The sequence below is a fragment of the Xenopus laevis genome, chromosome 3S, assembly GCF_017654675.1.
Source record: "Xenopus laevis strain J_2021 chromosome 3S, Xenopus_laevis_v10.1, whole genome shotgun sequence".
NCBI lineage: Eukaryota > Metazoa > Chordata > Amphibia > Anura > Pipidae > Xenopus > Xenopus laevis.
This window is the reverse complement of record NC_054376.1, coordinates 71,937,491-71,963,810: the sequence shown is the minus strand read 5'-3', so window position 1 is coordinate 71,963,810 and position 26,320 is coordinate 71,937,491. Positions and strand designations below refer to the sequence as shown.

General features: G+C 38.3%; 1 protein-coding gene across 1 annotated transcript in view; it reads left to right on the top strand.

Annotated features, from left to right (window-relative positions):
- The first annotated feature begins 22,667 nt into the window (after positions 1 to 22,667).
- gnai1.S (guanine nucleotide binding protein (G protein), alpha inhibiting activity polypeptide 1 S homeolog) overlaps positions 22,668 to 26,320 on the top strand; it is a 32,760-nt gene continuing 29,107 nt past the window's right edge. Inside the window, 1 exon segment of the mRNA NM_001090896.1 lies at positions 22,668 to 23,083. Coding sequence (NP_001084365.1) covers positions 22,966 to 23,083 — 118 coding nt within the window. The 5' untranslated portion in view covers positions 22,668 to 22,965.

Here is a 26,320-nt window from a genome sequence, read left to right as displayed (position 1 = left end):
CAGAGGAAGGCAAAAAACCCATCTGAAGCCTCTCCAATTTGCCTTAGAGGGGGAAAAATTCCTTCCTGACTCCAAAATGGCAATCAGACTAGTCCCTGGATCAACTTGGACTATGAGCTATTACCCATAACCCTGTATTCCCTTACTTGCTAAAAAGCTATCCAACCCCTTCTTAAAGCTATCTAATGTATCAGCCTGTACAACTGATTCAGGGAGAGAATTCCACATCTTCACGACTCTCACTGTAAAAAACGCCTTCTGAATATTTAGGTGGAACCTCTTTTCTTCTAATCGGAATGGGTGACCTCGTGTCAGCTGGAAAGACCTACTGGTAAATAAAGCATTAGAGAGATTATTATATGATCCCCTTATATATTTATACATAGTCATCCTATCACCCCTTAAGCGCCTCTTCTCCAGCGTGAACATCCCCAATTTGGCCAGTCTTTCCTCATAGCTAAGATTTTCAATAACTTTTACCAGCTTAGTTGCCCTTCTCTTTACCCTCTCTAATACAATAATGTCCTGTTTGAGTGATGGAGACCAAAACTGTACGGAATATTCTAGATGGGGCCTTACAAGTGCTCTATACAGTGGAAGAATGACCCCTTCCTCCCTTGACTCTATGCCCCTTTTAATACAGCTCAAGACCTTATTTGCCCTTGATGCTGCCGACTGGCATTTCTTACTACAGCCAAGTTTATCATCTACACGGACTCCAAGGTCCTTTTCCATAATGGATTTGCCTAGTGCAGTCCCAATAAGGGTATAAGTGGCTTGGATTTTTTTACATCCCAGGTGCATGACTTTACATTTATCAACATTGAATCTCATTTGCCACTTAGCTGCCCAGATTGCAAGTTTGTCAAGATCATGTTGCAAGGATGCCACATCCTGGATGGAATTAATTGGGCTGGATAATTTTGTGTCATCTGCAAACACTGATACATTACTTACAACACCCTCCCCTAAATCATTAATGAACAAGTTAAATAAAAGTGGACCCAATACTGAGCCCTGGGGGACCCCACTAAGAACCTTACTCCAAGTAGAGAATGTCCCATTAACAACCACCCTCTGTACCCGATCCTGTAGCCAGTTTCCTATCCACGTGCAAACGACTTCATTAAGACCAACAGACCTTAGTTTAGAAAGCAGTCGTTTGTGGGGCACAGTATCAAACGCTTTGGCAAAATCCAAATAGATCACATCTACTGCCCCCTCCCACTGTCCAGAATCTTACTTACCACATCATAAAATGCAATCAAATTCGTCTGACATGACCTATCCTTCATAAAGCCATGCTGATTGTTGCTCATAATGCCATTCATTAGGACAAAATTTTGAATGTGATCCCTTAACAAGCCTTCAAATAATTTGCCCACCACAGATGTCAAGCTTACTGGCCTATAACTGCCAGGCTGAGATCGTAATCCCTTTTTAAATGTTGGAATAACATCAGCTTTTCTCCAATCCATAGGCACCATACCAGATGACAGTGAATCTGAGAAAATCAGAAATAAGGGCTGGTCTAAAACTGAACTAAGCTGTCTTAGAACCTGGGGGTGTATGCCATGAGGCCCTGGAGCCTTGTTTACATGAATTTGTATTAAAGCTTTTTGAATCATATCCTGAGTCAGCCACTGACTAGATTGAGCTGAACCATTCGTGCAGTTATAAAGTGAGCCTGTGAACCCAGACTCCTCTATTGTATACACTGAAGAAAAGAACTGATTCAACACATTTGCCTTTTCTGTATCTGTTACAACCATACTGGTACCATTATTTAAGGGAGCAACACTCTCAACCTGCATCTTTTTACTATTAATATATTTAAAAAACTTTTTAGGGTTAGTTTTCACCTCCACCGCAATTAACTCTTCATTTCTTTCTTAGCCTTCCGGATTGCTGATTTACAACATTTATTACAGTGTTTATATTCATTAAATGCAGCTTCTGTCCCTACAGATTTGTAGTTTTTAAATGCCTTTCTCTTCTTTCCCATTAACTTCTTTACTTCTGTATTAAGCCACACAGGATGATTCTTAGAGCTTCTATGTTTAGTCGTTAAGGGAATAAATTGAGAACTGTAATGATTTAATATCATTTTAAAGGACAACTATTTCTGTTCTGTGTCTAATGCCCCAATCAATGCTCTGTAGGGCAGCCCTCAAGGCACTAAAATTAGCTTTTCCAAAATTCATGGTTTTTGTTGCCCCAGTATATTTTTGTTTTTTGCACCAGACATTAAAAGATATAACATTATGGTCACTATTACCCAAGGGTTCAATGACTTTTGCTATAAGTTCTGGGTAGGCTCCTCAACAACCTGTGCTAAAAAATTGTCGTGCAATAAGTTTATAAACTTGTTCCCATTAACTGATCTAGCAGTACCGTTGCTCCAGTCAATATCTGGTTAATTAAAATCCCCCATTATCATTACTTTACCTAAACTAGCAGCCTTTTCTATTTGCACTAGGAGCTTTGTCTCTTCCTCCTCACTTACATTAGGGGGTCTATAGCATACTCCGATATCCTATAGGTACCATACCGGATGAAAGAGAATCTGAGAAAATCAAAATTAGGGGCTGGTCTAAAACTGAGATAAGCTCTATTAGAATCCTGGGGGGTGTATGCCATCTGGCCTTGATGCCTTGTTTATGTTAATTTTTATTAAAGCTTTATGCATCATATGCCTCATCAGCCACTGACTTGACTGAGCTGAGCCAACACTGCAGCTATGAAGTGAGCCTGGGAACTCTGACTCCTCTATTGTATACACTGAAGAAAAGAACTGATTTTGCACATTTACCTTTTCTGTATCTGTTACAACCATATTGGTACCATTATTTACAGAAGCAACACTCACGACCTGCATCTTTTTATTATTAATATACTTAACATCTGCAGCTCCTCATTTCCTATCTTTGCCTTTTGGATTGCAGTTTTACAACATTTATTATAATGTTTATATTAATTAAAAGCAGCTTCTGTCCCCACAGAATGTTGTCGTTTTTAAATACCTTTCTCTTCTTTCCTATTAACTTCTTTACTTCTATATTAAACCACATAGAGTGCTTCTACATTTACTTCTTAAAGGGGTGGTTCACCTTTAAGACAACTTTTAGTATTTTATTTTGCTGGCTATTCCTTTGTAGTTTGATTAGACTGTCAGTTTACTTTACCATGTCTTCATTAAAGTTACAACTTTATCATATGCTTCATTTGTTTAAAGGATATATGAATGACTTTATCTTTAAAGGGGATGTTCCTGTTTAAATTCACTTTTAGTATGATGTACAGAACGATATTCTGAGCCAATTTACAGATGGTTTTCATTTATTATTATATGTGTTTTTTTGTAGCCTTATAGAGCATTTGTTTTTTAAATGGTGTCAGCTTGAGTCTTAAGAAGGCAAATAATTAAAAATCTATAAAAAAAAGAAAAAATGAAGGCCAGTTGAAAAGTTGCTTAGAATTATCCATTCTATAACATAGTAAAAGTTAACTTAGAGGTGAATGTGTGTGCACTTCAGGTCTGGAGCACTAGCACTGGGATTGACGTGTGGGAGAACTTGCAAATTTCCCGCATGTCTCCAGTGCCATCCCTAAAATTCTTCAGGCCTTTGTGGCCTTGCCACAAATCCTGGCCTGCTCATAAGTATGTTATTTTATTTTCAGTATCTGATACTAGAGGTTTCTACTTGGGTGGGAGTCCTAACCCTAGAACAAATGATGTTTGTAGGTCATAGATTCCAGCAAGCACTTCTTTTGGTGTTTGACCTTTGTCATACTTTGGCAAGAATACAATCGATGAATCCTGATATCAGAAAGTAATGTTCATGTTGTTATACTTCATAAACACTTTAACAGTGTAACGTTTCTATTTATTGTATGTGGAATAATTTCTAGAATAAAACGGTTACAATGTGCTTCTGTTATTATACAGGCTCGAATAAAAGCTTTAAAACATGATTTAATTCTAGTGGGTAGACATGGTAAAAGTTTGAAAAGTAGCAATTTAAACTGACAGGTCTTTGAAATCTTGTCAGAAGGGTATTTGATGTTTGGTGTAAAAGGCAATTAGTGCTACAGTTCTATTCATAAAACAGACACACAGAATCTTTTAATGCTCACATGTTGCTGAATGCTTCTGGTTTCCCACAGATCCAGCTTTCTCAGTTGGTTATTTAGGTACATTGTTAATAGCATACTACCTAAAGTGCCCTTTTTGTTGGTCAAAATCTGTAATGTTGGAATATTTACACTGTAAATTGTTCAGTTACATGCGATCAAACTTGTTATCCAAATGTGAAATCAATGTCCTCAACAGTAAAGGAATGCTTCACAAGCTAAAACGGCAAAGAGTAAAAATAATAATTTGGAACAACAAAAACTGTTTTTGTGTTAAACAACACACATCCAGGAGGTGGCATCCTTGCAACAGGATCTTGACAAACTGGCAATTTGGCCAGCTAAGTGTCAAATGAGATTCAATGTTAAAATTTGTAAAGTCATGCACATGGGATGTAAATACATCCTAGCCACTTATACCCTTAATGGGACTGCACTAGGCAAATCCATAATGGAAAAGGACCTTGGAGTAGATGATAAACTTGGCTGTAGCAAACAATGCCAGTCAGCAGCATTGAAGGCAAATCAAGGGCAAAGGTCTTGAGCTGTATTAAAAGGGGCATAAATTAGCTAGAGGAGGGGGTCATTCTTCCACTTTATAGAGCACTGGTAAGGCCCCATCTACAATATGCCGTACAGTTTTGGTCTCCAGTGCTCAAACAGGACATTATTGAATTAGAGAGAGTCCAGAGAAGGGCAACTAAGCTGGTAAAAGGTGTGGAAAATCTTAGCTATGAGGAAAGACTGGCCAAATTGGGGATGTTCACACTGGAGAAGAGGCACTGGGTGGTATGATAACTATGTATAAATATATAAGGGGATCATATAATAATCTCTCTAATGCTTTATTTATCAGTAGGTCTTTCCAGCTGACACAAAGTCACCCATTCCGATTAGAAGAAAAGAGGTTCGCCTAAATAATTGGAAGGGTGGAAGATGTGGAATTCTCTTTCTGAATCAGTCGTACAGGCTGATACATTAGATAGCTTTAAAAAAAAGGGTTGGATAGCTACAGGCTTATGGAAGATAGCTCATAGTACAAGTTGATCCAGGGACTAGTCCATTTTTGTTCAAAAGCCCCTTTTGTTCAAAACCTTATATGTCATACTTAAAGGACAAGGAAGGCTAGAAATGCTGTATTTTGTATACTAAACATAAGCATGAACTTACTGCACCACAAAGCCTAATCAAACAAATGATTTATGCTTTCAAAGTTGGCCACAGGGGGCTGTCATCTTGTAACTTTGTTAAACATCTTTGCCTGACCCTGCACATGCTCAGTGTGGTCTGGGCTGCTTAGGGATCGTCATAAACAAAGCTGCTTGAATTCTGCATGGCTGGTAAGTAAGGCAGGGGCTCCCCCTGCTGTTCAAAAGTATGATTGTTTCCCTGTTCAGCAGTTAGGGACCGTCTGACAATTCCTATCCACAGCAGTAAATGAAGGGAGAATTCCATTGCATTCAGTCAGGTTTCTTATAAAAAGGGTACACATTTTTTAATTAAAGTATATTGAAGATAGGTTTCTTTTCCATTAAAGAAAGTAAAAATGGGATTTTATTTTTTGCCTTTCCTTGTCCTTTAAGATTATCACTTAATCTGCCTTCGGTTAAAATAAATATTTATTCAGAGAATGTAAAAGTTCATACATTCTGTAAATCTGAATTAAATTACTGACATAAACTATACCAGATGTCATAAAGTTTGCTTTGTATTCTGCCACGTGTAGTGGGTTGAAACATATGCCTTGCTACTTTCATGGTTTTATTTGCTATTCTGCTTCATAATGACTAGATTGTAAATCTATCCGAGTCATATATTGTTATAGATTTTTTTTATCGTTTTACTAACAGAAATGAGAATATTTTCATGCTTTACTGTGCATGGCTAACCCATTCTGCCTAAATTCTTTGCTACACAGTTGAATAGTTACGTTTGGATGAAAAAGACAATCACCATCTTTTTACATTTAAACAAGTTACACAATGTTATTCAGAGCCATTAAGTATATCGATTTTACTTGGGTACACATAGAAGGACTATCTGTCTGTAGACAGATAGACAATATCAACAATAAAATTTTTCCTTGAATTTGACAGCGAGAAGCAAACATAAATATATATTTTTGTCATATCTTTAAAGCTTGTATGTTATTTGTCATCGTTGAAATAAATAACGTTAACAAGCTTAATTATGGAATTAAATCTTTTCTTGAAACAGGTTTTACTACACAAATTCTGAATTTCTAGCAACAGTCCCATAATATATAGAACATTACGAATAAATCAAGCTGTTATAAATTTAAAGAAAGCACTGCTTTCTAAACAACGCTGGTGCATCAACGCGTTTCGGCTACGAGAGCCGAAACAAGTTGATGCACCATGCACGAATAAAGACACTTTGAAATTCATCCTATGATCAATGCCGTGAGTGCTTTCTTTGAACTATATATATATATATATATATATATATATATATATATATATATATATATATATATATATCAAATTTGGACACAGTGCACACGGACAACCAAAAAACCAATGCCTGTGTGCTGGTTACATGTATCAATAGTAGTCAGCAAAAAAGAAAAACCGCACCAACAGGTCTTTATACAAAAATAAAAAAACTTTTATTAATCAACGTTTCGGCTCGACAAGACGGCTTGTTCCTGAAGACGGCTCCAGCGGTCGAGCCAAAACGTTGATTAATAAAAGTTTTTCTATTTTTGTATAAAGACCTGTTAGTGCGGTTTTTCTTCTTTGCTTACTACTATATATATATATATATATATATATATATATATATAATGTTCAAAGTGGACCAGCACACCGAAGTTTTCAATCAAAAGAGTTTTATTTCATACACATGGCTTGAGAAAGGGCCAAGATGGCTCGAAACGTCGCCGAATGATGTGTGCACATATATGGTGATGTGAAGTTTTTATCTTTCAATACAGAATTTAAGCATTAATAGTGAGTGCTGTCCATCCTTTCGTCTGTATCTATATATATCTATATCTATATATATATATGCAATAGCACTTTTGAGGGATGGGTATCTGTCAGGTATCATGGTAAGCCAAGAGGTGATAAGCCTCCCCTGCACTTCCCACTGGTACAAATACTAAGAGGTTTATTTATCAAAGAGTGAAGTTAGAGATCACCACAGTCTGCTAGAGTGAAATTCCGCCACTCTCCATTCATTTCTATGGGATTTTTAAAAGAGTATTTATCGATGGGTGAAAGTTCATAATTTAATAAATACGGCTTTCAAAATCCCATAGAAATGAATGAAGAGTGGCGGAATTTCACTATAGAGAACTGTGGCGATCTCTAAAAAATAGAAGATGGAAAGTGATTGAAAAAAGTCTTTGTTTATGGTGAACAAACTGAAACAACTCAACTGAAAAAAGTGTTTGGAAGATGACCAACCCCTTTAACTGCAGACAAAAGCTGAAGACACAACTTCAAGCAGGAAACACTAGAAGAAAATAACTTTGATTTGAAGTAACGTAGGTGGTTCTTCACCGTGAGGACAGTGAGGTTATGGAATGCCCTGCCGGGTGATGATGTAATGGCTGATTTTGCTAATGCTTTTAAGAGGGGCTTGGATGATTTCTTGGACAGACATAATATCACAGACTATTGTGATACTAAAACTTTATAGTTAGTATAGATATAATTGATGTGTAAGTATGAAGGTGTGTGTGTATGGATGTTGGGTTTTCATTTGGAGGGGTTGAACTTGATGGACTTTGTCTTTTTTCAACCCAATTTAACTATGTAACTTTGGATAGAGAATAGGCCAGGGTCAGAACCAGAAGATCAGGAAGTCAAGGATTAGAAGCCAAAGGAGTAACACAAAGACAGGTCAGGAACATGAATCCAGAAGTTAGTATAATGAATGCAAAGTGTCAGCAAAAGATAATCACCTTGCACTGGCGTATGATCGTTGTCTATTTACTCTATATGCTCATGCATCAGAATGTGCTCATGAGTTCGTCAATGCTCATGCTGGAATGCGGGCCTGTGTGGAAACGTGTGCACCGAGGTCACCAGAGCAATGTGCTCACCAACTCTGACACCATACCTGAGTGTGCGCAGTTTGTGCACGAGCCAAACATCAATCTTGACATTGTATATATAGGCGGGCTCTGACAGTCTCACAATAATATCTTCCTAAAAGGTAAGCACCTAGTGAAATAGACTTGAGAGAGTAGGTATGTTTCAATGTAAGGAATATACACTTTTGTGCATTTATAAGATTCAAGTTTCTGTGTATAAAGGGATTGTATGTTAATGTGTTTGTATTAATGTGTGCTCATGAGTGCGTCAATGCTCATGCTGGAATGCGGGCCTGTGTGGAAACATGTGCACCGAGGTCACCAGAGCAATGTGCTCACCAACTCTGACACCATACCTGAGTGTGCTCAGTTTGTGCACATGAGCCAAACATCAATCTTGACATTGTATACTGTATATAGGCAGGCTCTGACAGGATTCTGCCTATGAAGTGCTGGGTAAGCATGAAACGCGTTAGGCGTTAGAGGGGATACTATCCATGTCTTTTAACTATTGATGTGAATAAAATATATTTTTTTACCTACTAGCATGCTTTGGAGAAATTTTTGAGTTTAAGGCTCTGATAGTGTCAGGGAACCGGGAGTTCCCTCTGGGGAGTTGTCCGGATAAAGGAGGAAGCCCCTCAGGAGGGATCAGGATCGTGGTATCCAGGGATTCAGCCGAAGGGGTAATAAAGTTCAGGCAATAGGTCAAAAGGCAGGCAGAATATAAACAGAGTCCAAAGTCCAGGCAGGGGGTCAACAACAAGAGATCAATCAATAGAGTACACAGGGATAACAGCAACAGGGAACCCAGGAATCTAATCAGGAACAAGATCCTATTTTCGGGCGCCATCTTGGCGCCTCAGGCGTCCTTTTAAAGGGGATTTTTGGCGCCCTTGCGTCGGCGTCAGCACGTCTGGGACCGACGCGCTGCGCCTGCGTCCGTCGCGCCGTTGTGACGTCTTCGCGCCTGCGCACTTGCGCGCAGGCGTCTCTGCGCCGCTACCCACGTGGCGGCCATGGGCGCCGCCATTTTGGGAGCGGCGTCGGAAGGGGTAGTTGCGCCGCCCGGAGCTCCTGGTCCTGCTCCGGGCGGCGATCGTGACAGATAGTATCACAATAATATCTTCCTGAAAGGTAAGCACCTAGTGAAATAGACTTGAGAGAGTAGGTATGTTTCAATGTAAGGAATATACACTTTTGTGCATTTATAAGATTCAAGTTTCTGTGTACAAAGGGATTGTATGTTAATGTGTTTGTATTAGAGATGCTTAGATGATTGGGTTGGCTTTCTCATATACCGTATATACTCGAGTATAAGCCGACCCGAGTATAAGCAGAGGTACCTAATTTTACCTACGAAAACTGGGAAAACTTATTGACTCTAGTATAAGCCTAGACACAACTACAGCCCTGTCTCCCAGCAGCGCACATTCTGCCAAAATGACCCCTCCAGCGATCAACCGGACTTCTTTGCAAAGTTGATGGTGACAGAGAATTGCCAAACGGATTACTGTGTGCATTGTCCCACTGTCCCACTACCATGGGCAGAGGGTGCTGTTTGATATTGCCATCACTGTTAATCTTTCGTATAACCAACAGAGGGCTCTGTGTGATATTGCAGTCACTGTTATTCTTTCATATAACCAACAGAGGGCGCTGAGTGATATTGCAGTCACTGTTAATCTTTCATATAACCAACAGAAGGCACTGTGTGATATTGCAGTCACTGTTATTCTTCCATATAACCAACAGATGGCGCTGTGTGATATTGCAGTCACTGTTATTCTTTCATATAACCAACAGAGGGTGCTGTGTGATATTGCAGTCACTGTTATTCTTTAATATAACCAACAGAGGGCGCACTGTTATTCTTTCATACAACCAACAGATGGCGCTGTGTGATATTGCAGTCACTGTTAATCTTTCATATAACCAACAGAGGGCGCACTGTTATTCTTTCATACAACCAACAGATGGCGCTGTGTGATATTGCAGTCACTGTTATTCTTTCATATAACCAACAGATGGCGCTGTGTGATATTGCAGTCACTGTTATTCTTTCATATAACCAACAGAGGGCGCACTGTTATTCTTTCATATAATCAACAGAGGGCATTGTGGGATATTGCAGTCTCTCCCCAAGTGTACTGTTGGTATAGGAATGATTAAAAGTGACTGCAATCTCAGCTACTCGGGTCGGTACCGCTGACCCGAGTATAAGCTGAGGTAGACTTTTTCAGCACATTTTGGATGCTGAAAAACTCGGCTTATACTCGGGTATATACGATACTTTCTGATGTAGTATTATATGTGTTCTGATATTGGGATTTAAATTCAAGTCTGGGGTTGCCATGGTATATAGTCAGACATCAGTCTGGTTGCTCAGGCTATAATGTTGCTATAATGTGGTATAGTTGTTATTGTCACAATTTTGCAATATCATATCCTGCCACCAATGAGAAAAAAAATCAGCATTTATCTTTTTGCATGCCAACAAATCAAACCAGGAACTGCTTGAGAAAGGCCACAGATGGGGCCCAAAATACCCCAGTAGACTTTCCAGAGTGTTCAGTAAGTTCTGTAGCTAGATAAGGCTCGGTAGGAGAATAAATATATATAGTTCTCTAAATAAAGATCACATCTATTGCCTTTTAATGGTGATACTGTCCAGGGCAAAAAAAATTCTAAATGGCAGCACACAAGTATACAATTCATATAAAAACCAAGTAAATAATTTATTAATTCATAATGTAAATGTAATGATCAATTGTTGAACTCCCTGTTCAACGTCAGTTCATTGAATAGGGATTGTGCTGAACATGCTTTTTACCTATTATTTTAATAAAAAATCTATGTTTTATATTATTTTTTTGAGCTCCACAGGACAAACAGGGAAACTGACACTACTCCATGTTTGGTTGCTAATGAGATTACACTGAGAGAGTAATGAGAGTGTACAACACCTTCCATTCCCCCTTTGTTGAGCCCATTATGCAAGGGGATTATCTGTGCACAGGTAATCTAAGAGGCAGTTTACTTCCCTGTGTACCAACAAGTGTTTAGTGAATAAAAAATGTGACAAAAAAAAGTGCCTGTTTTAATTACAAATCTATGGGTTTGTTATTTCTTGAGCTAAACATCAGTTTGGTGCTTGAAAAGCAAATATTTAGATTACCAGTGCACCGATAATCCCTCTACATAAAGGACATCTGTGTATCTGTGTACTAGCAATTTACTATAATTGTCTACCTCGCAAGGACTAAATATGGAGTAATTTCAGTTTCCCTGTTTGCCCTGTTTAGCTCAAGAATTAACAGAAACCATAGTTGTTTTGTGAGTAAAACAAAAGGCAAAAGATATATTCAACACAAGTGATATTAATAGAACATCCCCTTAAATTTACAAATGTGCAATGCAAAAATAATAAACAGATGCTCTGTTGTTATACCTATTCTCAACATGCAGTTACATTTTGTGTAATTCCGTGTGTTCTAGCAAACAAAAGTTCATTGTTGTTTTGTCTCTTCTAAAGAATTTTGAATTCACATTTTACCTTAAATAGTAACATAAGCAGTTCGTAATTCTACTGCTACTGTGGACCGAACATACTAGTTACTCAGAAACAAATAAATATTTATAATAGAGCATTGAAACGGAACATGGTTTCTATGGACACAAACTAGCAAAGATTCCAAGGGTTGCCAAGCAGCACAGAAATGCTGTGAAATTCGGTAACCATGGTAATTCTAGTTTAAAGACAGGAAATTGAGATCTTCATAAATTCTCTTTCCTTTTGGAGAGGGATACACATTAAGCACCTATAAACCTCACCAGTGGAAATGGCATTTATAATTCCACTGTTTATAGGGTCTCTGTGATTTAAAACAAAAAAGAAGGCCAGACAGAACCAGGAGAGGAGGGGGTAATACTTTGCATAGCCCATTCATGCAGCTAAAAGAGGTGAATTGTGTAAAATGTACAATATGCCATGAACTCAATAATACCTAAAATGCAATCAAAAACCCAAGCATAACTTGGTACAGCCACCATCGTAATAAACTGGTATAATAATTACTTATATGTTCCACCACTTTCTTTCATCTGCAAATCCAAGTAGTATTTCATTTCAAAGATAATTTGCCCGCTTGTGTAATTGTTGAAATATATAAATTACATTTCATCTAGTCTATGTGAGAGCCTGGTCGCTCTGAATTATATTACTTAAACGTTGTCATTCTCCCAGTATTCTCCTAGACGCTGTTTACACTGCACCTTAACTCTTAACACATATACTGAGTTTCTTGACTGATTTCGACTGTCTGATTGTGTATAATTATCAGGTTGTTTGTCAGTTCACCAGAAAGGGTTGCCACCTTTTTAGGCAGCAAAGTCTGGGCAGGGGGGGGCGGGACAGTGATGCCATAGGTGTAGCAGTGACATTGCAGGGCTGAGCTGAACTTCACATTGCAGGGTAATGATGTGATGATCTGTGACTGGCCAATTGCCATGTCAATATTGGAGAATCCTTATATTCAATTTTAATAGTTCCCCTTTAATAAAAAAAAGTCTGTCCCGATCTAATCGGATTGGGGACAAACACGAAAAAATTGAGTGAAAATCTGAATCATATGTTTTTTTCCTTTCCCACTTAGTATGGTGTGTCAGAGAACCTGAAAACTGTTTAGTGTCCACTTCTTAAATTGCAAGGAAGATTGCACGTTATATTATTTACGCCAGTGCGCAGTGAATGTAATAAAACTAAACAAATTGTCATGTTTGCTCCAAAAGATTGACACCTTCAAGGACTTCTTAAAAGTGCACATGCCCTAAATGTGCACTTTTAAGATGTGCTTGGAGGTGTAATAATCTTTTTCAATTCTTTTATCAAGAATGGAATTTGTCAGCGTGAGAGTTTTTCTACCTCGGAGAAACTAAAATTTCGAATTTTTGCATGTTTATGGAAAAATCTGGATGTCAAATACTTGCATGAAAAACCATGGAGGGGGGAAACATCTAACGATCAAGTCCATGTCCCGAAAAAACTTGAATCGATTGAATTTTATGTCCTGAAAATTCAGCTTAATCGAGGTTTTGGACAAAAACTGAATATTTACATTTGAATTTTCTAATTTTTTTTCTTATTAACTCACAGACATTTGAGTTTTCAAAATATAATTAAAATGTGTGAGTTTGGGTGCTTAAAAAATTGTGAATTAGGAAAAAAAATCACATTTGATTTCTGATAAATCTGCCCCTTAAAATTTGCAATGTAATAACAGTCTAAGGACAATTATTACATAGAAAATGCAAATTTAATTCTTATTTGTGCAAATTGCTTTTCTCTTTGCAACTTTTGTTAAATTTCCCCCTATGGGTTATAGAGCGTAAGTGAGATAATTAAAACTAATTTGAGTGATTATCTCAAAATACATAAACTATGTAACAATTTAATTGTGTTTTTAAACATATTTAACACTTAGATATTGTTAGATAGTATTTTGAAACTAAAATCTAAATTGTAATCATTTGTATGCTCTTATTCATCAATATTATGCACAAAGCATTTGAAGGGCTGGTTCAGCATGCCTCTGCAAATATCTTAGGCTTGTACATTCTTTTGCAGGCTGCAACATGAATATAGGGAATATACGATTGTAAATTTATTTTAAAATAAATGTAAAGCTGGAAGCAAACGTATAACTTCATACTTAGACAATGGCCAGATTATTTTCATTCAAGACAGTTAGAGGTTTACTTTGGTCAGGAATGTCAAGGGACATCTGTGCAGTACCTTCAGGTAAACTTACATAGTTTTGCAAACTATACTTAATGACCAACAGGTTGCTTGCCTAATAACTACATGTATTTCACTGCATGACACTTTTGGGCTATGAATCCATGTGTAGGCCTTGCCCATCTGTATTACATGAAGAGTGAATTTCAAAGTTAGCTTTTAGTATACCATAGAAACTACTATCTGGAATGCATGGGAATAGATAATATATATTTACATAATTTGGATGACCATACCATAAGTTTGCTAAAATAATATTAAAAGGAACAGTTAGGTAAATAGATTAGTTTGCTTTTGATCTTTATCCTGCAGTTCAGATTCAGAAGCAAAGTAACTAAATAGTTATTTCCCATATGTCCCCACCTCAAGTCACTGATTGCTGATTGGTAACAGGTTAGAGAGATTCAAACCAAGAAGTTGGGTTCTGGTGAGGCCTGAACTGATCATCTGTCCATTCAGGCACTTTTTGAAGTGGGCCGGGGGAAGTGGGGAAGCTGGGAGCCCCTGAAGGGAGCTGAAGTTGAAGCTGCAGAATGGGAGCTGAAGCTAAAACCATAGTTGCTGTGTCTGAGCCAAAGCAAAAGCAGCCAAATGGGAGCTGAAGCTGACTAAAAAAGCCAAAGAGGAAGCCGCACAGGAGAACAAAATAGCCAATAGTCTTTTATTTTTAAATTACTGGCCACCAATGTTGTTTTTTTACTTTTAAGGGGGAGGACCCTGGTCACGGATGTTTTTTTTTTTACATTCATGGGGACCTGACATGTTTTTTTAGTTTTATGTTTTAGTTTAGTTTAATATTTTGTTATTCGCCCAGAAGTGCGGCAGAATGTAGAATCAACAATCAACTGTGGCACTTTGGTCCTTTCATCCACAGAATGTAGATTCTACTTTCTGAGGCACTTAAATGGTTAAACAAGTTTTCCTTTATATTGTAACTTAGAGACAAATGACAACATTCGTTACACTCCTGATTGGCTTTTTAATGTCTCTCTGTGTTTGGTGTTTTGTCATTTAAATACCACTGCATGTTCAGTATTGTTTCAGCTTATGACTAAGTGCTCACAAAACACGAAATGGGTAAGGCTAAATAAACTATTTTTTTACTACATCATTCTCCAAGTGATGTCTGGTTTGTGGCAGACTGCATTAGAAGTGTGTTAATCACCTCCCTAAGCTGAAGGTCTCTGGCATGAGCAAGCGGACTCCTGTTAACTGGTAAACTCACAGTTTTTTTTTTTTACTTATTCATTTTACTCTTATCTTTTGTTTTTCACCTAAAAATAGTTTATTTTGGCTGCGTGACTATTGGATCAGGTATTTTGACCACTTATTATGCTGTCTGATCAGTTATTTTGTTGTTTCATTGGTTTGGGCAATTTTTGTAGTTTTATCGCAATTTTATCCTGTTCCTTATGTTTTTTTTGTAGCATAGCTTTGCAGTTTGGTACTTTGGTATACACAGATGCCTTTTTACTTGTTGAATTTGAGTGTATACTTTTCAAAAATATATGGTTTCTGGGGGTCTTTGTAAAGTTGGGGGGGTCTTATGGTACATAATACGCACTCAAAGTACTCCGATTCCAAAAGCTGAATTGGCTGCGAGAAAATTCATATGCATTATTTTCATTCGGTGTCCGTACATACCACATACTTTGGTAAATCTATGCATATTGGGCATAAAACTGTTCAGTAGATCCTTGGCGTCAATATTTAGGGCGTTTTTCAATTGTATGTAAATTTGGCCAATTGCAATATTTTTAGGTAGTTTTTAGAAATGTCGCAAAACCTCTACGTTTAGAAAAGCTTTGCAGTTTGGTGTAGTCGTCTCATTGTTGGATTCATCAGAATGTGTACTTTCCAAAAATATATGGTTTTGTGGGTCTATGACTGTTAGGAGGGTCTTGTGGCACATAATATGCAGTCACAGGTCTTTGTTCACAGAAGGCGAATCGGAAGAAAAAAAATTCATATGCACTATTCTTATTCGGGGTTCGTATATGCCAGCTGCTTGTATATGCTAGTTGTTTGTAAATAATTGGGTGAGATAAATTCTGCAAATTGCAATATTTTAGGCGATTTTAAGAAATGTCGTAAAAACCTCTACATTTAGAAAAGCTTTGCAGTTTGGTAGTTTGGTGTGGAAAGACATCTTTATCTTTGTTGGATTCATCAGAATGTGTACTTTCCAAAAATATATGGTTTTGGGGGATCTTTGTGCTGTAAGAATGGTCTTGGGACTCATAATACGCAGTCACGGTACTTTTTTCACAGAATGCGAATCGGCAGCCGAGAAAATTCATATGCACTATTTTTATTTGGGTTACGCACATGCCAGCTGCTTTGGTATATCTATGCATATTGGCCATCAAACTGTTCAGTAGACACATGGCTTCAATATTTCGGGTGTTTTACAATTGTATGTAAGAAATTGGGTGAGATAAATGCTGGCAATTTCAATATTTTTAGGCGATTTTCAGAAATGTCATAAAACCGCTGCCTTTAGTGTAGTTTTGCAGTATGGTAGTTTGGAACAACAGTCATATGAAAAAAGTTTGGAACCCCTCTACTCTACTTTCAAATAAAAAAGATAACAGTGGTAAATCTTTCATTTGCCAGGAACATCTGAGTACTGGTGTGTTTTCTGAACAAAGATCTTTAGTGAAGCAGTATTCAGTTGTATGAAATGAAATCAAATATGAAAAACTGGCTGTGCAAAAGTTTGGTTACCCTGGTAATTTTGCTAATTTGAATGCATGTAACTGCTCAATACTGATTACTGGCAACACCAAATTGGTTGGATTAGCTCGTTAAGCCTTTAACTTCATAGGCAGGTGTGTCCAATCATGAGAAAAGGTATTTAAGGTGGCCAATTGCAAGTTGTGCTTCTGTTTGACTCTCCTCTGAAGAGTGACAGCATGGGATCCTCAAAGCAAATCTCAAAAAATCTGAAAACAAAGATTGTTCAGTATCATGGTTTAGGGGAAGGCTAATCTCAGGTTTAAACTGTCAGTTTCAATTGTAAGGAATGTAATCAGGAAATGGAAGGCCACAGGCACAGTTGCTGTAAAACCCAGCTCTGGAAGACCAAAAAAAATACAGGAGCGGCATATGCAAAGAATTATGAGAATGGTTACAGACAACCCAAATATCACCTCCAAAGACCTGCAAGAACATCTTGCTGCAGATGGTGTATCTGTACATCGTTCTACAATCCAGCACAATTTTCACAAAGAACATCTATGGCAGGGTGATGAGAAAGAAGCCCTTTCTGCACTCGATACAAACAGTCGCTTGTTGCATGCAAAAGTTTATTTAGACAAGCCACAGTCATTTTGGAACAAAGTGCTTTGGACTGATGAGACAAAAACTGAGTTAATTGGTCATAACAATAAGCATTTTGATTGGCGGAAGAAGAACAACGCATTCCAAGAAAAACACCTGCTACCTACTGTCAAATTTGGTGGAGGTTCCATCATGCTGTGGGGCTGAGTGGCTAGTTCAGGGACTGGGCCCATGTTAAAGTCGAGGGTCGGATGAATTCAACCCAATATCAACAAATTCTTCAGGATAATGTTCAAGCATCAGTCACAAAGTTGAAGTTACGCAGGAGTTGGATATTCCAACAAGACAATGACCCTAAACACACTTCGAAATCTACAAAGGCATTTATGCAGAGGGAGAAGTACAATATTCTGGAATGACCATCACAGTCACCAGACTTGAATATCATTGAAAATCTATGGGATGATTTAAAGCATGTTGTCCATGCTCGGCAGCCATCAAATTCAACTGAACTGAGATTTAGTATGGACGAATGGTCAAAAATACCACCATCCAGACACTCATCAAAGGCTATAGGAGGCATCTAGAGGATGTTACATTTGCAAAGGAGGCTCAACTAAGTATTGATGTAATATCTCTGTTGTGGTGCCCAAATGCACCTGTCTAATTTTGTTATGATGCATATTGCATATTTTCTGTTAATCCAATAAACTATATGTCACTGCTGAAATACTACTGTTTCCTTAAGGCAGGTTTTACATTAAAGGAATAGTTCAGTGTGAAAATAAAAACTGGGTAAATAAATAGGCTGTGCAAAATAAAAAATGTTTCTAATATAGTTAGTTAGGAAAAAATGTAATGTATAAAGGCTGGAGTGAACAGATGTCTAATAAAACAGCCAGAATCCAACTTCCTGCTTTTCAGCTCTATAACTCTGAGTTAGTCAGCGACTTGAAGGGGGGCCACATGGTACATTTCTGTTCAGTGAGTTTGTAATTGATTCTCAGCATTCAGCTCAGATTCAAAAGCAACAGAAATGACCCATGTGGCCCCCCCTCAAGTCTCTGATTGGTTACTGTCTAGTAACCAGGGTAACCAGTCTGTGTAATCCAAGAGAGCTGAAAAGCAGGAAGTAGTGCTCTGACTGACTTGTTATACATAAAATCACGACAGCCTTTATACATTATATTTTTGGCTAACTAACTATATTAGAAACATTTTTTATTTTGCACAGCCTATCTATTTACCCAGTTTTTATTTTCACACTGAACAATTCCTTTAAAAGGAAGGTGCTACTTTGAAAGCTCAGCCAATGATAAACAAAACTCCAAAGACTCAAAAGTTCCAAAAACTTTTTGATATGAATGTAATTACCTTGTAATTAATTTTTGGTTCGTCAGAATGTGTACTTTCCAAAAATGTATGGGTTTTGGGGGTCTTTGTGCTGTTAAAAGGGTCTTGCGGCAGATATGTAGTCACTGGTCTTTGTTCGCAGAAAGTGAATAGGCAGCAGTGAAAGTTCATATGCACTATTTTTATTTTGGGTCTGTACATACCAGCTGCTTTGGTTTATCTATGCATACTGGGCATCAAACTGTTCTGTAGACCCTAGCATCAATATTTAAGGTGTTTTCTAGTTGTATCTAAGAAATTTGGTGAGATAAATGCCGCCAATTGCAATATTTTTAGGCGAAAGGCTAAATATATGGTTTTCTGGAGTGAACAAACTTTTTTCTACCTTTGCCCCCAACAAAAATATGTAAATGTGTTGATTTTGCAGTACCTGAAATGACAGACTTTATGGAAGGTCTTCATTTAAGTAAACCTATACATATTAGGTATAAAACTGTTCAGAGGACCCCAGGCTTTCATATTTGGGGTGATTTGTCATGATACCTAAAAGTATGTGTGGAAATACGATACTGCAGGGTGGAAATTTTGATGTGATTTTTAGAAAGGTCACCAAAATTGCCAAATTTAGTAATGATTTGCAGCTTGGTGCTTTGGAGCAGAAAGACATGCATACCCAATTTGGATTCTGTGGAATGTGTACTTTCCGAAAATATATGGTTTTCTGTGGTGAACATACCTTTTTCTAATTTGCCCCCCACAAAACTATGTAAATGTGTTGATTTTGCAGTATCTGGAATTACAGAACTGATGGCTCAAATGTGGTGTTTACATATTGGGGCCCCTATATGCCGCATGCTTAGGTAAACCTATATATATTGGGCATCAAACTGTTCAGTGGATTCCTGGCAATCATATTTAGGGTGTTTTACATTGGTACCTAATGATGTGTGGGAGATATTATACTGTAGATTGGAAGCTTTGAGTCCTTTTTTTAAAAAAATCAGCAATTTCTATAAAAATTCTAACTTTAGGAAAATTTGCGAAACGGCAATTTTGACGCTGGCGACAATTCGCCGTCGTCAAAATGGGTGCCGGTGTGAAGGTTGACGCTAGCGCTCATTAAAGTCAATGGGCGTCCATTTATCGTCGTCGTCGTCTAAATTGGCCACGGCGCCGAAATTGTCGCCAGCGTTGAAAAAACGTTGAATTTGTTAAAATGGGCAAATTCGCCGCGATTCACCCATCATTATTAGTGGAGTGTTTGGCTTTGAAATCAGAAGTATACTGTTTTGTGGAACAGTGATTTGGAAATTTGGTAGTGTACTGCTTAGAGATTTTGAGCTATACAAGTGGGAAACCTCCATAAAACCATTTCTATTTGGTATGTGTGTGTTCAGGAGACATATACCTTTCCAAATCTGCTGTTTTCATACAAAAAATACATTATTTTATTGATATATGTGATTGTACTATGTGAAACATGATTTTTTTCATTTTATTAGACACTTAGAAGCCCATGTCTTTTGACAGAAGTGGAATTACACAGAAGTAGAATATATTGAAAGCTCAGGTTGTCCTGAAAAAAACAATATATTGTTTTTCTCCCTCCCAGGAAAGGTCCTTAAAGAGATACTGACACCAGAAAAAAAACTTTTTTTTATATCCATTATAACATTATCTTTATAATTTTGCCATAAAGATATTTTCCTGATGCTTTTATGTTACCTTTCTTAGGAACTATAACTGACAGACTGAGATGGGACAGTCAGGTTGGCAAAACTATCAGGTTTATCAACGTTAAGTAATAATTACTTACAAAAGCAGAACTATCAGCAAAAAACGATCAACGCGACCTATAGATAACTTTTAATGTAGATTAATATTTTGAAAAGAACATTTTCAGGGTCAGTATCACTTTAAAGTGAAAGAGTACAAAATGTCTAAAAACTGCTTGACAGTAGATGTTCGCAATTAGGACTAATCGGCTGGCATGGAAAAGGGTTAACTTTGAAGCACCAACTACCGAGTGAGAATTATGAGGTACTTTTTATATATTTGTTTATAAACAATTTCATAGGCCATCAATTAAGGACTAAACCAGTTGATATTACTTTGCACTGATAGGAAGCAGGTTTGCTTTCTAAATACTGATAGATTTCAGCAGGTTTCTTGGCTTTCCATGCCCTTTTGCACCTGCTTTTCTTTATTTGTTCAATACTTATTCAGTGTCATTCCATTTTATTATACACAACTTAATTTATGGACTTATTTGTTTTGAGTTATTTGTACGTGTGGATTACTTATAATTGTATAATGTTTTATACAATTTTAAATATAGAACGCGCTCAAAAAAAAGTAGTGCTTGGGGGGGGATTTATTGAAAATTTCTGCTAAAAACCCACTAGTCTGCCCATCTGTTTCACTTCCTGCTGCCTCCTTTCCCAGGCTGTGCAGAGAAGACAGCAGCACTCAGCATACTGCACTGTAGAATGGAAACCAATCAGCAGGGGGGCTGATCTGGAAAGGGTACTTTGCCTGTGTGACTTGCAATGATATGGATGGTTATCCCCGCCTACTGTGCTTCTAGAAAAGACCATTCAGACACCTCCACCGCTCATTTGAAACAGGGGCCATGACAGATCTATAGGGGTCTCCAATAATGCTTCTTAAAGATATACATTTTTTAACCCAAATAAAAACCTGCACCATATATTATTCATTATTGCCTACAATATAAGGGGGTCACTTATCCTATAGGTTTCCTTTAAGCACCCCCAGTAACTCATCACTTACTTCCTACCACTGCATGTTCTTCAGAGACCAATGGAACTTTTCCTGTGAGCACTGCATCTCTATATTGTTCCGGGATTCCAGACATCCCTCGCACTACCCTGGGCAAGCGCATGGACAGTACAGAAATTCTTTGCCGGTATCTCTAGTGCACATGCCCAGCTGTATTAATTTTTATACCAGTAAAATTGGCATTGGTAAGAGCAAAACATATCAAGGGAAGAAACTATTGCAAAAATGAAAATGTAATATAAGCTTTATCATCAGTTTCTGAAATAATAATTCTCTCCTCCCATTTCAGCATGTCTCCCTTCATTCAGCAATTGGGAGTTTGACAGCTGGGTCCAAAGGTAGCACCTTTGTTTCAAGGTTTAAAATTACACTAGAGAAAAAAAAGCAGTAAAAGTATAAGATCTGTTATCAGGAAACCCGTTCTCCAGAAAGATCAGAATTACGGAAAGACAGTCTGCCATAAACCCCATTATAATGAAATACCAATTTTTTAAAATTTCCTTTTCCTCTGTAATAATAAAACAGAATTTGTACTTCATCCAAACTAAGACACACTTAATCCTTATAAGAACCAGGTTATTGGGTTTATTTAATATTTAGATTATTTTCTAGTAGCCTTTAGGTATGAAGATCCAAATGATAGAAATATCGGTTATACAGAAAATCTAAGGTCCAGAGCATTGTGGATAACAGATCCCATACCTGGGCTCCTCCACACTGCAAGTTCAACTTTCTCAATGTGAAGGTTAAAACGCACGCGGCTTAATGCAACGACCTATACTTTAGACAAAGAAACGCTTGTCATGTAATAAGCAAATAGTATTCAAACGGCAGGCAGCGAAACATCCATCGAGAAATTCCAATCCCAGGAGTATCTAAGGCGGGCGCCGCCTGTCTCAACCAAAACAAGTGCTCAGCTTAGTTAGCCGTTGAAATTTAAATAAAACTAACCCATCGTCTGGGCCTTCTATATAGACAGCTTGCGCTGACGTCACGGTTCCGCTTTCCTTTGAACCACCCCTTGCGCATAACCCTTTCAGTTCCCGTCACGTGTTTCGTTCACGCTTCAGCGGCGCTTTCTCTTCGCCCGTTCTCAGATACTAAAAGAGTTACAAGTTCTACTTGTCTTTTCTAGCCAATAGAAAGCGAGTCATCATGGGACGTTAGTTCGTTCATCCGGGTACTTTAGTTAACCGCGTCCTATACTCAGGAGGAGCTCTTCGTAAGTTTGCGCATGCGTGTTTCAAACTTTTCGTCACCACTGGAGGAGAGAGAGAGCGAGGGACGCTCGAGGGAGCGCAATAGCAGCTGTGTGGAAGTGGAGGAGCCTGGGGAGTGAACGTCTAGCCAGGACAGCAGCTCATCATCATTATCTCTTATTAACTGGGCCGCCTCTCGCGGGACCTCTCAGTGCCATTTGTATCCCGGCACCCGTACTTAGTCACGTTGCGCCCCCATCCGGGTGGTACCTCGCCGCAGTGCTCCGGCTTGCTGTCCTGTCTCTCGCCTTCGGGCTGAACGGAGAACCGTCGCCATGGGATGTACTCTGAGCGCCGAAGACAAGGCGGCCGTGGAGAGGAGCAAAATGATCGATAGGAACCTGAGGGAGGACGGAGAGAAGGCTGCCCGGGAGGTGAAGCTGCTTCTGCTCGGTATGATCACTTCATGCATTTTATGAACTTTAAGTGCTGGTTTAACTACAACTTCCAGAAACATTACAATTGGGTTGCGGAATGTGACGTTTAAAAACAGCTGCAGCTCCGCAAGGGCTAGTGGGAGTTGTAGTGCAGCCTTACTTCTAAGCTTCATTCAGCATGGCCCCCCCCCCCGCCCCATGACATTAGGCAATTGTCGGAGCCATGATTCCATGCGGTTACAAATATGATGCACTGGGGATGCCGATTAGTTAATCCGCACATTTGCCTGATGCTTTGGCCTCACCGTGTAGCGTTCGTTGTGAGATGTGTAACACGGCAGGCCTGTGCTGTTTGCATTATGAGCTGATGTAGGCAGAGGGGGAGCTTGTTGAAAAGGGAGCGGCGCTCTATTCACTGCCCAATCCTGCACGAGTAAGAGCTCCAAGCCCTGCACTTTGTTACCTTACAGTGCTGCTGAAATCCAATGAGGCACCCAGCACATATATACTTGTTCCCTAATTAACCCCAGTGGGTGGGTTGTTTGGTTAGTGACTGCACCCAATGAATCTGTCTTCAGACTGGAGCTACATTGACATGTCTGTCATCTCATAATTATACTTTCCAGTCTCTCGCTTTTTTTTTTGCTTGAGCCCAAAGCTTAACTAATGGGTTTAATTTGAATGTCACCGTAGATATACTACTTTGATACATTTAGGGTAAGGGCACACGGACAGATTCGGGGAGATTAGTTGCCCCAACAACAAATCTCCTCGTCTTCGTGGCGACAATCTCCCCGAACTGCCTTCGCACCGGCTATCATTTGTTACCTCTGCTGCTTTTGGGCTGCAGTGCTGTGATTCTTTATTTATTGCTGTGATTTTTGTATTAGGGCAGGTTAAAGGAAGGAATAAAGCTGGCCATAGATGCAAAGATCCGATCATTTAAATCCTCAAACGATCGGACTTCCCCCATCTCCCGACCTGCCACTAACCATTCAGATCAAATAAAGTAGTAAAAGAACAGATCAGCCGATGTTCTTCTCCTGGTCGTACGAAAGTTATGTCCGACCATGCACATGAGAATCTTCTAGTTTAAATCAAAATTGCCTATCGCCTGTCTGCATCCATCAATTAAATTCTTTTTTTTTTTTGATCACAGTAGCATCTTAATTTAATATCTTAACAAAGGCAGTGGGACATCTATAATGAACTGCACTTGTTGAGCCTGATATCTGCAGTTGTTCTACGACAGCACCTACCATTATAATTGTGGGAGTTGTAGTTAAATAACAACTGATGGGCCCTTTTGTTGTACTTCCTAGCTGAGGCATACAACAGCTTTGTATTGTGTATCAATAATGTAGCTGTCAAAGCAGTTTTCTGATAATGTAAAAGTTCATTTATACCTCTTGTTTTAAACATAATTTAATGAATCGAGAGATGAAATGCATTTTCCTTTGATTCTTTCCAAAATCAGAAAAAAGTACCTCCACATCAAATATAGATGCAAAACTTTGTTCTTATATGTCCTAGTTTAGAGTTGCTTTTAAAGTGGACCCGTCACCCAGAAACAAAAATCTGTATAATAAAAGTCCTTTTCAAATTAAACATGAAATCCAATTTCTATTTTTTATTAAAGCATTCATAGCTGTTGTAAACTCATTTAAAAATCTCAGCTGTCAATCAAATATTGTCTGCCCCTCCTCTATGCCCTGGGCATAGAGGCGGGGCAGACAATTACTTTCACTTTCCATTTAGCACTTCCTACATGTCACTGCTCTCCACACATTTCCCCGTTCTCTTCACCATTTAATTGTGTAGCCAGGGCATGGGGATGGACATCAGGTCCCCCATTCTGGTGCACAAACAAGATTCTGAGATGATGCAAGGCTTGTCTTAATAACAGTGTCCCCAAAATGGCTCCTGCCTGCTTGCTATAATTATGACTTCCCAAACTGATGGAAACAAGATTCAAATAATTTATATAGTGTAATTAAACTTAATTTTGCTTGATTAATGTGATAAAATAAGATTTTGAATACATTTTTTCTGTGACGGGTCCACTTTAAGTTTCTTTTTCTGTCTTATGGCCATTAAATTAATTCAAGATTAGCACATTTATAGTGCGTAACATAATCAAATTCTTTCATTAACTTAAAAAATCATATCTTCATCTGCATTTCATCTTTTCTATAGTGGGTAGCTTTTTTTGTAACATTCATGTCTATTTTGTGGTCATAATACAAGTTTATTTCCTGTTGTGGTTGAAACATTTGCCTGATGTGTAAAAAATCTGCAGTCTCAATGCCCCAAGCCCCAAAGGACTTTTGCACATATCACACTTAACTTGCTGATGTCCTGAAGTGGACACATTAGGGCCATTAAGGTTATATCTTGCCTACCTGTTAAGAGCTGTTTTTTTGAATATTCCACCATATGTCATTCTGTGAGCAATAATGCATCAGACCATGTGTCTCTAGCAGCCTGCTGAATATAACCTCATCTTTTGTTATCCACCAGAGAGCCATCTTTGGATTGTGTTAACGTTAATCAGACATGGTCTTATAAGTTTGACATTTGCTCTCTCTAGAAAGATTTGGACACTGACAAGAGTCTGTGCAGAGAAATATCAGAGGAAGTTCAGTGTGGGTGAATGTAAAGCTATTTGTATAGCATTATTGCAAAAAGTACCTTTTTAAAAACCAGAGATCAAGATCCCATCCAAGTTTATCACCAAAATGTGTTCTCACACAGTTCGCAGAGACGTTAAATCTATTGCAAAAAGCCATATGCTACTTAAAGGGATACTGTCATGGGAAAACATGTTTTTTTCAAAACACATCCATTAATAGTACTGCTCCAGCAGACTTCTACACTGAAATTCATTTTTCAAAAGAGCAAACAGATTTTTTATATTCAATTTTGAAATCTGACATGGCGCTAGACATAATGTCAGTCCCCCAACTGCCCCCAGTCATGTGACTTGTGCTCTGATAAACTTCAGTCACGCTATACTGCTGTACCGCAAGTTGGATTGATATCCTCCCCCCCAGCAGCCAAACAAAAGAACAATGGGAAGGTAACCAGATAGCAGCTCCCTAACACAAGATGCCTGGTAGATCTAAGAACAGTTCTCAAGTAAAAGCCAAGTCCCACTGAGACTGATTCAGTTACATTAAGTAGGAGAAATAACAGCCTGCCAGAAAGTTGTTCCATCCTAAATTGCAGGCACAAGTCACATGACTGGGGGCAG